This window comes from Hakea prostrata, chromosome 9 (genome assembly GCF_041222555.1).
Source record: "Hakea prostrata isolate BN-2017 chromosome 9, UWA_Hpros_2, whole genome shotgun sequence".
NCBI classification, from domain to species: Eukaryota; Viridiplantae; Streptophyta; class Magnoliopsida; order Proteales; family Proteaceae; genus Hakea; species Hakea prostrata.
This window is the reverse complement of record NC_142608.1, coordinates 9,042,974-9,058,545: the sequence shown is the minus strand read 5'-3', so window position 1 is coordinate 9,058,545 and position 15,572 is coordinate 9,042,974. Positions and strand designations below refer to the sequence as shown.

Genomic DNA, 15,572 nt, shown 5'->3' with positions numbered 1-15,572 from the left:
ACTCAACATAATTGTATAATGAATTATAAACTTAAATACTTCTCTTCACTAGTTGTGTATTTGTGTTCTCTTTGCATGTTTACATTAGTTTATATGAATTTTCCAAACTTTCAGTTTTGCCTGCATATAGCCTGGCATGTGTCAATTAAAAACTTTAGATTAAATTATGTTTGAGGCCAAAATAATGCTCTCAGTGTATTTCTTGGCCTCAAATTATGTTACATAACAAAATTCAAGCCAAAACGACCTTAAATACCCTCGAAACCAGGGGTCAAATTTTTATCAACACCCTGCCAAAAGTTGGCGACATGTTGCCCTGTTAGTAGTGTCGCCAGCCACCAACACGACAACATAGTCCGACATTTCGAACCTTGCTTTGACCCTTGTGTTCTGTAGTGAATGAAATCCTAAATGTGCTTGATCTGCGTCCTTCCTGACCTAACTGGTGGAAGGGTGATGTTATTGGCTCTAGTTATACTAATCTAGCTAGCAGAAAGTACATAGCTTAACTATGGAGAACTAAAAGGCTAAGTTACTAAGATTTAATTCAGCAAAATCTAATTTAAAGTAAATCTAAATTGTTTTTATTCTATTTAAAAAAAAACTATTAATTAATGCAAAAACTTTAACTATGAATAAGTGATGATCTTTGGGATTTTGAATCACTAATGCTTTTTACTAACTAATGTAAATCTATGCTTAAAAAAAAAATGGTATTTCTTAGATATGTCCCATCTTTGCAATAGTATCGATATTCGTCATAAAATTATCAAATTAATGAAATAAACAATTGTTTATCTACATCCAAAAGAAAAAGAACTAGCTATTTATTATAACAAAGTTCATAAAACAAATAATAATGGAATTTAGATAAAGGGTCATGGTCTTATTTTTGCGCAATGAGAGGGAGAGGTGAAAGCCAAGATTCGTGTTTGCTGTCTTTTTCCCTATTAGTGGCTGGAGTCTCTTTTTTATATCGCGCACACAATGAATTCGTCCTTTTTATCCATTAATTTGACCTTTATTTGTTCAGATTATGTGAAAACTTAAAATTAGAAAGTTGTAGATACTTTCATTATCTTTTTATAACATTTTGAATAACCTTAATCCAAGTTCAAACGAAAAAGATATGCCCAAAATACTCAAGGTGGGTCTATTTGTACAATTTGCAAGTCTTATTACCAATTTTGTTCCTTGGATCTCTATGTGTTTCCAATTTGGCTAAGGGTCATGCTCTTCTTACATTAATTATGTTGGATCTTAGCATTCATGATTTCTTGGATAGCAAAATTAAATTCCATGATTAAAGTCTATCAATATCTAATACATTTGTCAACTTTTCTACAAATTATCTATAATAGTCAAAATCACATTATTTTTAAAAAACACACAATTAATTCTATTTTAATTAATTATGTATGATAAATTAAATCAAATAAACAATAATGAATGCATGCCTATCATGTAATTTTTTTTTATTATACTTCATTTTCTAAATATTTGCTAAACGTGCAAGCGCTTTGGAGGCTTTTGGCATCACATCCAAAGTTTAAAGTATCAAACGATACCAAACAATACTAGCCGATACGGATCCATATTTGACCCAACTGATACGATGATACGTCTCTCCATTGAATTAAATTAAAATACATTAGTCAAAGTGATACAATACTCGATACAAGACGATACGTCTTCTTTTAAAATCAACTGACGGATACATACCCCCTACTAATTCTTTAAACGTTGGATCACACCTTGCCGATTCCTTGAGAGATATTCAATTTTTTTTTTTTTTGTAGAAAAAGACTTTCAATTGATTAGGTTGAAATTCCAAGGCGCGAGAATTTCTTCGAACAATCATCATCCTTTAGAACTGATACTCTGTTCAGGTCAGCTGCTGTCTCTCTCTTTTGTTCACTGGGACTAAGTGTGAGACTGTTACCGCTCCTCTGTTGTACTTCCACACTCGCTCCAGCGTTGGAGCTTCCTCTCTCTACTCCGAACCAGGCGATCTGAGTCTGAAGTTCCTAGAGCTCACTTCTTTACTATCTTTGAACTCAAAAGGGTATCCCTTATCTTTATTTCTGTTATTCATTTTGTATGTTCTCTCCCTCCTTTTCAGAAACATGCATACAAAATGTATGTAGAAACAACTTCTGTTACAGAACCAATGGGAGCAGAGGAACCGCTACAACCTGCTCTGGAGAACGAGGCCGTTGAAACAACACCGGAAGGCGATGTGGTGTCCTGGCCTGTGCTTCGTTTCGATATTCCTCCCAAGAGGGTTTGCCATTTCCGTCATCAGTTCCGGAAAGAAACAAATCCCAATAATTTCCTCAAATGCGCCAAATGGTGAGTTACTAATTTTATTTATTTCGACAGCAGTTCATCTTTTTCTATGGACAGATATCCGAACGTGGAACCATTTCATTGTTTCTTGAATATCTGTTGGGGCCCTGTTGTAGGTCTCCTGATGGTTCTTGTTTCATTACCAGCTCTGACGATGATACTCTTCGTGTTTTCAATTTGTAAGTTTGCTGAAGATCTTTCTTCTTCTAAATTATTTTTCGCTTTTTTATTTTTGCCAATTGGGTTTGTGAATATCTTCGATTGTAATTCAACAGAGGAATGGAAAAATTAGAGAACATTGAAATGCAGTCTCTTTGCCATTTTCATGTTGCCAGTTGGGTTTGTGAAGATGTACCAACAGAATAATGGTGCTTTTTGTCTGGTTGACCTTGTCGTACTAGTAGTACTGACAACTCCCAGTCATACTCCTTTGCCAACCAACTGCTGCAGTAGTGTTTTAAAAATGTCTTCAGTTCACCATAAGAAGCGTAAGTTAAACTGGTAAATACATTTGACATGCTATGAGTGCTTATAAGCTCCTCGTAGTGTCTGACTCTAATGACGAGTCTTATGGTGGACCTTAAGAGAGTAATTTTCTTTACCTTGCAGAGTCAACGAGTAAGAGGGAACTGAATTCTAGATAATAAGAAGTTAGTAATGAAGGGAAGGTCCCTCCTGGGGGCTTCAAATTTTTCTGTGCCATTCAATGGTGTGATGGAGTTAGTTGTATCCATTTTATCAGATTTTAGTGACTTGAAGAGGATATGTTCTATAGGCTTGTATCTCAGTATCCTTCATTCTATAGTATATTCTGTTGGTAAAAGAATTGGGGGATACAAAAATGTCTATCAACAAACAAATTCTCCTCCCGTCTAATTCCAATATATAATTTCTTCTATCATCCATTCCTTTGAGATTTGATCCATCATTGTTTTGTTCATTAGACCAGGTAATTTTGACGTCAATCACGTGGATGCTTGTTCGCCAACTGCTGATGAAGGTATAGTTGTTTTTTCTCATACCACAATGCCTCCCTTTTCTTAGCAGCTTTTGATTGAGATGGTTAATGTTTTTCCCCCTGTTTTCTCGTCTCCTAAGTGAGTCCCTGAAGGAAGAGCGCCCCCAAACCCCCCCCAAAAAAAAAAAAAAAAAAAAAAAAAAAAAAGAAGAAGAAGAAGAAAGAAAGAATAATAATTCACCCTAGGGATATGTGATTGCATATTGTTGTAAACTTAAGGGAAAGTTCTACAAGACTGTTGTTATTTCAGCTATGATGTATGGGGCAGAATGTTGGGCAACTCTTAAATGTCTATAGAGAAGCTGTGTGTAGCAGAAATGAGGATGTTAAGATGAACGTATGGGAAAACTAGGAAGTATAAAGTAAGAAATGAATGTATTAGAGCTGATTGGAGTTGTCCCAATCAATGGCAAGATCCAAGAATGTGTTTGAGTTGGTATGGTCATGTTCAATGGAGGCCTTAGGATGCCTCAATATGGAAGAGTGATCTGATTGGAGTAGTTTAAAGTAATGTAAGGCTAAGATCAAGGATGCCTTAGCCCCTATTAAACCCACAGATTAGAGAATTTTAAAATAAAAAAATAGAAACAAACACAAGACAATAGAGAATGGGATAGATGGATTTAGCTCTTGATAGCAAGCTCCTTCAGCCCTAGGTGTTTAGTTCTTGACAACAAGGTCCTCACCCTTCTTATCACTCAAGCAAGAGACAAGACAATTTACTCAAAGCAAACCTTCAATTACCAGTTTCATAAATTTCTGTGGTCTGAGAACAGCTTATTACATATTCATAGAGTGCTATTACTTGGAGATATTACTTGTTCACTAAGTTATACAATACATATAAACCATGTGCTGAGAATATTTTGCTGATCTAACTAATGTTGTTAGCAACAACAACAACAACAACAACAACCCAAAAAAAAAAAAGAAAAAAAGAAAAAAGAAAAGCAAGAAACTTATAACATTTGGATGTAGGCTTTATAAGCTGCATGCTTGAATACTAAAATAGAAACTAACTTTTAGCACTTAGGAAACAAATAAAATGGAAACTAAATGAAAATCTAATACAGTCTAAACTCTAAAAGATCTTTGCATGATCTACTCTTGGGCCCCACAAAATCTTTAAATAATACTTTTTAAGGCCAAAAAAGGCGCTGCGACACTGTTCACGTGAACAGTGTTAGGTCTTATTTTTGCTCTTTGTAGAAGACCAGCTGAGCTGATTTGACTTAGTCCAGTTGTCCAGATGAAAATTGGTTGGATTCAGCCCAGTTTCTACATCATAAAGAGCTAGAAAGCCTAAAGTTGAACATAAGAGAGGTTGTGAGTTTCTGACGTGCAGTTTAGGTCTTGTAACAGGTATGACTAAGATAGAACCTATTGGAGAGCAAGGATCCATTTTTGCGCTTGTTATTCTACAATAGTAGTGTCATTGGCTGTTCTTCTTGTAATGCTATTTTGACCTTCTAAAGATATCGTTCATTCATCAAGACCCCATTTAGCTGAGATTTTTGTAGCTTCCTTGCCTCCTCTTAGGCTCTTATTCTCATTATTTAATCTCAAACTTCTGATCTCTTACGTCTTCATTTCATCATTTTTCTTACTGTTAGTCAGTTTCCCGTATTTCATTTTGCCGGGTTCCATTAGCTGACCCCATTCAGTTAGGGTAAGGCTGAGTGTTTTTTTTTGGTTAGGGGGTGGGGGGGGGGGGGGGGTGGTGTAGCTCCTGGTGTAAGTAATGCATCCTAGGGTTCCAAAACCCTGACGTAGTTCACCACTTCACCAGAGGCCGACCAAAGAACAAAAATTAAGTTTAAAGGATCATTGGCAATCTCATAAACCAAGAATGTCTTGAATCTCTTTGGCAGGAAGCAGATGTAAATAAAACATAAAAGAGTTGTGAGAATTAGGAATTTTGTGCAAATAATGATAATCTGGCCTTTATTTGTTTTTCTTCTTCTTCCTCATGACCCAAGCAACAAACTAGTGGTAACCCAAATCAGTTTTGGATGAGAGAGCTCACTCATGTGAACTTTGTTCAGCTTGAAATTTTTACTAGCCGTCTGCCCTTTTTTAACATAATCTACCATTCCATGACGTCTAAAACTTACCAAAGGGAATTTGATAGCATGTCTGGAGGTTAACAGTACATAATTTTTTTCTTGCTGCCTGACAGTATTCTTGACTATGGTATTCAGTTTAGTATAGTTTCTTAACATAATTTACAAACTTCTATCCTTTCACTGTTTGTTTATTTTTCTGCAGATTCATTTGTTGCAAACGTCATTGTAAGTGAGGGGGAGTCTGTTTATGACTACTGTTGGTACCCATACATGTCTGCTTCAGGTGCATCTATAACCTTGTGGGGATAAGATTATAGTATTATTGATAGACTGCATTCGTAGACTTGTAGTCCTCTGTTTTTTTCGACAATTAGGGTAGTCCACAGGTTTCAAAACCTGGAGCCACTTCCTGAAGTTTCACGTTGTGCCAGAGTGCTGCAAATCTATCTGTCAAACTAAATCCGTGAGATTGCATCATGTATCTTATGGAGAGAGAGAGAAGACTTCTTGTTTTGCCATGGCCATTGGGTGGGTGGTTGCTGGCAATGGTTTAAGTTTTGGATTTGTACCTCATTTTTATTTTCTGCCAAAGCCAGATTGTTGCAGTGATTTTTTATTCAATTATGCAATTTTTGATTAATTTTGATAGTCAATTTTCAGTGACTTTGTTTAGATTTCAGTGAAAATTGAAATATTTTGTGAGCTTTGAATGTCTGAATATTGGAAGCCTGAGTACCCATTACTTTGCTGGACGCCAGATCCTGACATCTCTTGCAGCTGAGCTTGCATATGCTATTGGGTGTTTCCAAAAGAAGCATTGGTGCATGATTTGATGATTCCCTCTTACTGTTTCCTACAAAGAACGAACAGTGTAACTGAAAAGTGATTCTAATGCCCTTAGGATTACCTTTGAGAGTCGCAAATAGAAAAGTGAAATTTGCTTATTCCTTGAACTTTCTGGTTGTTCATGAACCATGACTCAGCTGACATCTGTTCCTTCTTGTGATTTCTGGTAGTTATTAGACATTTGGCATTTCATTGATGATTCTGAGATTGTATAGTTGCAAAGTGGTGCATTTTCTGCTGATACTGGATTGCTTGAAGGGTTCTTGGAACCTTTTTAGTTCCAGATGGATCACCAAGTCAAAGGGGGAAACTGATGATGCGAAGTTTTTATTTACTGACTTAATGTTGTCAGAGCACGTGGATTATGGTTCTAGTTTTTTATACCTGTGGAGTGCTGTTGATTGTCCCAGAAATGGAGGACATATAGAATATACTCTGTATTACTTGTTATTCTTGTATTGGTTCCCTGCTGTTTACTTTAAACTGAGGAATGAAGAGGGGGGGGGGGGGTTGGGGAAACCCATAGTAGCTGAGGTTCTTTCTAAAATAGAAAATTAACTTGTGGAATTCTGGTTGATTTTAGATCCAACTACGTCTGTATTTGCAAGTACCAGTCGCGATCATCCTGTTCATCTTTGGGATGCTACTACTGGCCAGGTACTGAATCTCTACATTGTAGAAATGACTGTGTAAAAGAAACGTGCTTAGTAAAAATGCAAAAGGAAGATAAAGATTCTGATTTAGATACTATAAAGCTACCTTCCTTGGTCCATCAACTCACATGACACAGAAAGAGGGATGGTTGGACTCTGTCATTCTTTCATTGTACATGCATTAAATGTTATAATTTGTAAAAGGCATTCTGTGCCTTGTGGTGGTTTCTGTTGCTATGTATTGTACTCAATGGTTCTACGGCCATTTACAGCTGCGTTGCACCTACCGGGCTTATGATGCTATGGATGAGATAACTGCTGCCTTCTCAGTTGCTTTCAACCATGGTGGAACTAAGTAATAATGTTACTTTCAACTTTCTTTTATCATTTTATGTCATACTTAATATTTTATGTTTTTGGTTTGTCAATTTTGACATTTTGTGATATGGCATTGCCTGTACTTGAACACCATTAAAGATGAGGCATTGTTTGACAGTTTGTTTATAATTTCTATATCATTGGTTTTTTTTTTTCTTTCTTTTTTCGTCTGGCAACCTACGTACTTGTACATACGACTTATATTGTTGGAACTTCCATGTCGGATATCAGGAGTTAACTTGAGTTTCTGATGAAATCACCGTTGTTATGGTGTTTAGGCTTCCCAAGGCATTGGAGGAGGCACGGTGTAGCCTCAATGGGATTGACACCAATACTAAGGATCTCTAAGTGAGCCAACTAGAATTGAGTAATAGGGTAGGTTGAAAAATCGACCTTAGGGTGTTACCCTAGGATCCCTTTGGAAGCGAATAGGAAAGAAAGCTTTATCTCAAAGTGGGGGGATGTGTAGTATTTAAGATTGTTATCTGTAGCATACCACTTTATGTTCCTTGGGGTTACATGTCCAAATATGTACCATGCTGGGGCATGTGTGTCTTACACCCCTTTTTTTTTTTGTCTTCTAGTGTCGGATTTACTTTCTGTTTTCTATTTGCTATCATGCATATGTGATTTGGGATGCACTTTCTATTCTACACGGAATCTGTTTAGGAAAGTTTCTTTCCTAAACTAAGCCGTTTTTTCTAATTTAATGATAACGTGGATGGGAAGGCTAGTTAATACAACGGAGCCTGTTCTATCCACTTCTTACTTTATGCAGTTTCGGGAGTCTCCTAAATATTCCCATCGATTCTACTACAGCTTGTTTGGAGCTACCTGTGTGCTATCAGGTTCCTAGTTAATTGGCCCTCCGAACCATGAACAGTTGACCTGTTTCTCTATCAAGCAGCCAAGCCTTATGAAGAATACAAGCTCTTCTGCAGGTTGAACAGACTATAGCACCCTACAGTTGTGATTTCTGGGTTTGTTTTCCCACTCTCCAGTTTAAGGTACCTGCTGATTGCGTGCTTCTCACTAATTGATGTTGCTGGGCCGCTGGCTGCCATTAGCTAATTATAAAGGTCTCAGCCCAAGTTATGGAGCATTTGGTGGCCTGATTAGTGTCTTCTGCTCTTCAAAACAACTTGTGGCTGCTATGTTTTTGAGCATTTTTTCCAACCTATTGCTGGTAACTTTGAGTCCTCTCTTTGCTTACTAGCTTCTCGCACTTTGGGGTTTTATTCTTCTTTATCTTCTGTTCCTTTCAGTGTGGTTTTATTATAGTTTTGTGCAACTTTTGGGTAATACTCTGTTTTTCAGCGGGATACTGTTTGTTGTTCTTTTATTATACCCACAGACATAGTTGTCAAAGTGGCCAAGCGACCAAATTGATTGGGGCTCCATCTAGGCAATTAGGCGACAAAGCAGCTGGGTCAAAATTTGTAAATAACTACTTTTAAACTACTTTTTAATACAAATTCTTTTTATAATAAGCTAAACAAACATTCAACAATATTATTCATATTATAGTTTAGTGAAATTATTTTTAACATGATTTTTTCCCCTTAAATATGCATGAATAATATTCGAATTGGAATCAGAATTGATGTATCCATTTTTTCCTTTTTTTTAAATTTTTTTTATCAAACAGTGCCGACATGATAAATTAATAGATCTCATTATTATGATTTCCAAGTCATAAGTTTATTTAATGATTCATTGATTATCGATGTTGAGTATGGTTCATGCTTCACATTCTGTTGTCGACAGACACTTTGGGCCTCGGAGTTCATTTGCAAATTGGGCCTCGATTCCAAAATGACTCACCTATTCAAATTTATATATGGATTTGTAGAATAAATTATGATTAAAAAAAGTAAGAAAAAGTAATATGTACAAATTACAACATGTAAAAAAAGAGGTTGCTTTAGCGTCTAGGCGGCAATAAGGCGCACAAGGCGGCAAAGCGGTAGTGCCTAGGGGGAAAAAAATCAGTCTGTCAATTAAGCGGCTTAAAAACCGCTTTGCCGCCTAGGCGCATGCTTTGACAACTATGCCCACCGAGTGTGTAGTTATCCTTCACTTACTCCATTGGTGAATGATACTAAGGCCACTAGTAACTCCTTACATATTCAAATTACCACTGTCAAGTTGAGTGGTATTCCTAATTACCATGGTTTGAGGTCTCGCGAACTCTCACTGTATATTTTGTAACACTGTCGAGATCCATTGTGGAACCCAGAAAATTCCAAATCACATCCGAGATCTTGGTTTGAGTTACCCTTTTTCTACCCCTCTCATCGAGTTGAGACAATATGTCTTGTCTCGGCTCCTTTCCCCTGCTTGCTGTTCTTCCATTTTTGACCAGATATTTTTGTTGGAAAACTATGGGATCTTCCCCTACATTGCATCAACATTGTACTTAGCTCATTCTCAACAAGTAATCAACGAGAAGTAAGTGATTTTGAAGCCATTATTTAAAGGAAGGTGAGTTTTCTTCCCCATTTTTTTTCTTCAAATAATATGTTATACATTGGGTGTCTGAGTGCGGAGTAAATATATGTTGAACAACCTTGCGTGATCTACAATTTCATGGAACACAATTTTTTTTTGCTACTACTCTATATTTTGAAAATTTTAAATTAAAAAAATATACTTTATAAGAAATAAAAAATTAAAATTTTAAAATAATGTAAATTACTTATGTTTTGTAAATGATTGTAATATATGTTAAGATTCCATAATGACTTAGTCATTGATTTCATTTCACTCTTGTAATCTCATGGCGTAAGTTATATATATATATATATATATATATATATATATATATCATAATGTGAAATTGTGAGAGATTGAACATGTTTGATGTATCATTTCACTTTAAACCTTTTGTTTTTCATATATATATCAAATAATATTTGTGTATTTCATGTTTTATAAGTCTGCATGTTCATTGCTTTTGCATTTCTGTTTCAAAGTGAGGGTTAAGTTGGAACTCATATACACTTGTTTCCTCACAAATCTAAGGCCTCATTGTGTTTAGAAGGCTTGAAATAGGATAAATACCAAATTTCAGCTAACATGAGCCCTAAAACCTATGGAGATGGACCCTTGAGTTCACTAGAGTTTAGCAGGATTTTTGACAAATCTCGGCTGAGATCCGGTTTTTTGGTTGGCTGAGATTTGGGTCGAGATCGAGATATCAAGCCTTGCTAATTAGTTACTTTGGGCTCCAGCTGTCCAAGTAGGGGTGCAAGTTTGGCCCTAGTGGCCCCTAACCTGCCTTGTCCTGCCCTGAGCCCGAACAAGGTTTGGGCTCAAGATTTTGGCCTTGAATCAATCCCAAGGGTGGGCCTGGGATTACTGTTTGTCCCACCTAGCCCTGATTTTTTGCCCTAATCTTGACCCTGATATTGGCCCTTATCCTAACCCTGATTTTATCACTGATTCTAACCTTAATTTTGGCCAAGATCCTGATCCTGATTTTGACCCTGATTTTAGCCTAGATCCTAACCCTGATCCTGGCAGTGATCCTAACCTTGACTTTAACCATGGATTTCATCCTAATAATGACCTTCATACCAACCTTGATCCAAGCTCTAATTTTGACCCTCTTCATCAGATTCTTGCCTTTTACTTTCATCATCACTTGTCTTGTAGAATATTTCAGCTTTCTATGCCTTCTTCTTTCCTTCACTTCCTCCATTTAGTCTTACCATTCTATTTAAAATTTGCTGGTTTTCTACATTCCAAGCAAATAATATCCCTTTAGTTAGTAGAAGAAGGTTTTTCTTTAAAGGACTTACCATTTCAGTCTTTTGAGACTTGTCCCTTGTTAAAATTTTGCACTCTCTGAAGAACTATTAAATCTCTGTGTGATTAGGGGCATCTCCTTTTCAATGTCGGGATCTTCTTCGTCACTTACGTCTTTAGAAGTGCTTGATGATTTGAGTGCTGTAGTCTTCTTCTTTGATTCATTTGGTTCCCTGGGTGCGTGCGGATCATACCATTCAACTTCATGGGCTAACAAAGAACCTACAGTTCATTTAGAGTCATAGAGTATAAATTACCTAGTTCTTGAATTGCTGTTCTTTTAGGTCTCTCCACATAAGAGGAAAAGCATGTAGTACCTTCTCGTCACTTCTGAATTGCTGAATTCCTTACCAAGCTGTGTAGATTGTTCACAGTGTTAGTGAAGTGATTAAACAGAGAGGCAATGTCTTCATTCTCAAACATTTTAAAATTTCAACATTGAAGCATGCAAGTAACCAAATTCAATTCTCTCACACGTTCGATCCCTTTATTAGTTATCATGAGTTTTCGATGATTCCCTTAAGCGATTTGCGTTCTACATATATTATATATTTCCTCACTTAGAATATATGGTAGAAACATGATGGCTTTGTGATTCACTTAGAACTTGGCCTTCTCAACTGAAGTCCACTCTTCTCTTGCCTTTGGATTTATTTTACCCAATTTATCTTTATTGATTGTAACTGGTCCTATTTAATGACACCCTATACATCTAAACCAAAAGCACACATGGTTTTTAAACCTACTTTTCCATGAGGTGAAACTTTCACCATCATAGTATTGTGGCCTAGAGGTATTGAGTCCCTCAAGTCTTGGTGTAGTTGAATTAGACATATAAGCCATATATCTTTTAACTCAAATAATACAACTTTGATCTTATGTCAGAGCACCCGCTCTGATACATATTGTGAATCAACCTAGAAGGGGGGGGGGGTGAATAGGTTGAACTAGCAGATAATTGCTTCATAAGTGTGAAAGAGGAAATGAACAATTACAAGCAATACAGAGATTTGTAGTACTTAGTCTACATTCACTCTTTTCTAATCTTAGAGAGAACTCTGTTAGTGATACCTTTCGATACAATAGTTGGAGAAACAATCACCTTTACAATCTTGTTAAGGACTAGAGAAATTTTATAAATCTTGTTTTTAGACAAGAGTATAGAATGTGAGGGTCCTCCTTACTCCATGTCCAGTCTAGATCTATGTACACAACCAATAAATGAAATATAAATGAAATAAAATTATTACCATTCAAGGGGTGTGAGTGTGACATAATAACCTTTTGAGTGATTGATGATATACAGTGATATGAATGAAATTCTAGTGCACCAATGGTTTCCTGGATTGACTGCTTCCTCTTGATGATACTTAGGGAAAGATGCTTTGAGTTTGTTGCAACAAGCTCTTTAATAAGACAATTGAACTTAATGAGAATTTGCACTTTTATGAAGAGAGAGGAATTGATTCAGGGATCATTATGATTTCCAAATATAATCAGAAAGTGGAATTGATTTGAATCGCAACAGGTAGAGAAGGTTATATTTTTGGTCTCTTGGTCGACCTGTACCGAACGACTGATATAACTAGCCTTCATAGAAAAGTAGCTGTTGGAGGCTTACTTGGCCAAACAGTTGGTTGATGGTTGACATGCAGTGGAACAGCTGCAACCATCCACTCGGGTGGTCAAAGGATTCTGGTGAGACCGTCGACCTGCACTTCAACGGTCAACTTTGAAGGCAAGTTAGGACTAATTTGTCCAAACAGACAATTAGTCTAGCGTCTAATGCAATAGTACCTCATGCATGAATGTTTTAAATTGTTTGAAAATTTAAACATGCAATTTATGTATTTAGTATTTACATCACGCCAAGTGTCCTAGACCAGATGCAAGGTCTTGTCTCTTGATGTATAATCTTCAATTTTTGATGGTGTATGCCATCTTCAAGAATGAACTTTCATGATTTGTGCTTGAAGATCTTGTGATACAGAGATTCCATTTGTTGTAAGCTCTTTGGATCAACTCCCAGACATGCATGAAGATCTTTGATTTGATCTTCCTTATATGTCCAAGCATATAAGTTTATTTGATTTGCTGTCACTTAGATTATTACCATATTCTGATGTCTTTGTGATCGTCAAAATTAGTGGAGGGCAAAGGCATCATTTCCCAGCACAGCTGACCATGTGAAAGAAGAAGACGACCAATGATCATGAGAATTATTAATATTGATGAAATGATCACCGATTGTCTTATGACTATTACTTGATTGAAATGATATTTTCTTATTTATCAGACTCTGAAGCACTCAGAAAATAACCGGAGTTGGTGCTTTTTTATGATGTTTCACCCCCAGCTTTATCAATTCAGTATCCATCATGCGATTAGGTTTACATTCTTGTATTAAATAATAATCTCTTCTGTGCTTGGTTATTATCCAACTAAATGTTTATTCATTTCCTTTTTCAATCCGTATTTTCTTGTAGGCTGATTGCAGGATACAACAATTATCTCAGAGTATTTGATGTACATCGCCCTGGACGAGATTTTGAGCAATATTCCACTCTTCATGGAAATAAGGATGGGCAGTCAGGTAATTGCAATGATTTATAAATATACTAGTTATGCGGCAAAAGGAAAAGATGCATAGGTTGGGGGAAATTAAATCAATCCTCATCTGGGGAAATTAATAAATCAGTGCTTAATGTTAGGGGAAAAGATTATAGCATTACTGCAACATGGGTTTTGCATCAAACTCTTTGCTGGTGTATGTCATTCAGGTATTATATCTGCTATTGCTTTTTGTCCCACTTATACTGGGTTGCTTGCAACGGGTTCATATAGTCAGACCACTGCAATCTATAATGAGGATAATATGGAGCTTCTATATGTCTTACATGGCCAAGAAGGTGGTGTTACACATGTAAGTTTGACTATTATCATCTGATCGTTTCTCTTCTGTTGTTAAAACTATACGTAATTCTGTTGAGTGAATTATCTCTTTGGAATGTTACTTTTGCAGGTGCAATTCTCAAAAGATGGGAACTATCTGTATACTGGAGGCCGAAAGGTATGAAATTTTGTTTGCAACCCTCCCTTTCTTAATATATGGAATAAAAGATTTCAGCATGTATTGATAATTGTTGTATCTTATGAGAATTCTTAGAATGTGTTAGTTTATCCACAGCCCCCAATGGGGTATTTTTTTTGGGTGAATTATAATATATTTAAACACCCCAAAGGCTGCGTTTGTTTGCAAAGGTGGGGTGGGAAAAAAATGTGGGCCCCATGTGTAGTGGGGTGAGGGAGAAGGAAAGGAAAGGAAATGAAAGGATTTTGTGGAAAAGTGATAGTGGTGGGTCTCACTTTTTACTTTTCCCAACTTTCCCACAAAGTCCCACCAAATATGTGGGGTTTTAAAATGGGTTGGGGTGGGAAAGTTGGGCTGCCACATCACTAGACAAGCTTCCTTGAATCAAGGAAGCTTGTCTCTCACTTTCCCACCCCATGCAACCAAACAATCTACCATTTTGGGATTTCAGGAAAAAGTGAAAAATCTACACTTTTTTCAAGAATTTTCCCACCCCACCTTTATTCCAGCAAACAAACACAGCCAAAGTGAAAGAAAAGGAGATACCTGGGGGTAGAGGCCAAGCTAAGACCACTTGGAAGAAAACAAAGAGCTATCAAGTTGCCAGGTTGCCTGTTCCTAGGGGTATGTACAAGAAGCTTTGAACTCAAAAAAGAAAGCTTAGAGCTAACATCATTGTAGATAGCCTTCCAAACGTGGATCTTGATTTGGTAGCCTATCTACGGGATTGTGCTCCATACGAATGCGTGAGATGCAAGCTCTAATAAGAAGCTTCCCTATAGTGTTGGCGATCAAAGAACATCCAAAAGTATAACCAAACCAGCAGTACATAATGTCTAGGTGGCTGAAGATGCCTAGATGTAGGCTAAATAGATTAAGGCAAAAAGCCAAGTGGGGTAGGAGAAAGGGAAAGCAAAAGATAAGGTGTGGATGTGTTGGCTTGAATGGAACAGTGGATGAGAAGGCTTGGGTTGGGAGACAATTTGGAGAAGGCTCACCAGACAGTGAAGGCTTGGCAGGGGGTATGGCTTTTAAACCAATTGAGCTTAGCTTAAGGGACCCAAGGGGAGGGGTTATGAAAGTGATTCCAACCAGAGGAAGTGGAAAAGACAGAATTCTTCAAAGGGAGCCATAGGAGCTGATCACGAGGGACGGAGGGGGAGGGGAAAGGAGGGGAGGAGATACTAGACGAGGTCAAGTTCGGAAAGGAAGGGTGAAAGGGGGGGGGGACCAAGCTCTAGAATTAATGAAGTGAGAGAGAGGCAGACTTCAGAATTCTCGAAGAATAGATTGTCTTGGCTCCAACCTGTAGTATTAAATTTTGCAAAATTCCAGTGAAATTTTGTTAAATTCTCAAAAAT

General features: G+C 36.9%; 1 protein-coding gene across 4 annotated transcripts in view; it reads left to right on the top strand.

The window, feature by feature from the left end:
- The first annotated feature begins 1,794 nt into the window (after window positions 1-1,794).
- LOC149004527 (Transducin/WD40 repeat-like superfamily protein) overlaps window positions 1,795-15,572 on the top strand; it is a 31,441-nt gene continuing 17,663 nt past the window's right edge. For 2 of the 4 annotated variants that reach the window (XM_089168733.1, XM_089168730.1), the window contains exons 1-9: window positions 1,896-2,352; window positions 2,466-2,528; window positions 3,294-3,349; window positions 5,636-5,716; window positions 6,863-6,936; window positions 7,205-7,287; window positions 13,607-13,713; window positions 13,901-14,043; window positions 14,143-14,190. In XM_089168733.1, the coding sequence (XP_089024859.1) occupies window positions 2,138-2,352; window positions 2,466-2,528; window positions 3,294-3,349; window positions 5,636-5,716; window positions 6,863-6,936; window positions 7,205-7,287; window positions 13,607-13,713; window positions 13,901-14,043; window positions 14,143-14,190 (870 nt within the window). In that variant the 5' untranslated portion in view covers window positions 1,896-2,137. The other 2 variants (XM_089168732.1, XM_089168734.1) reach the window with 2 other exon arrangements.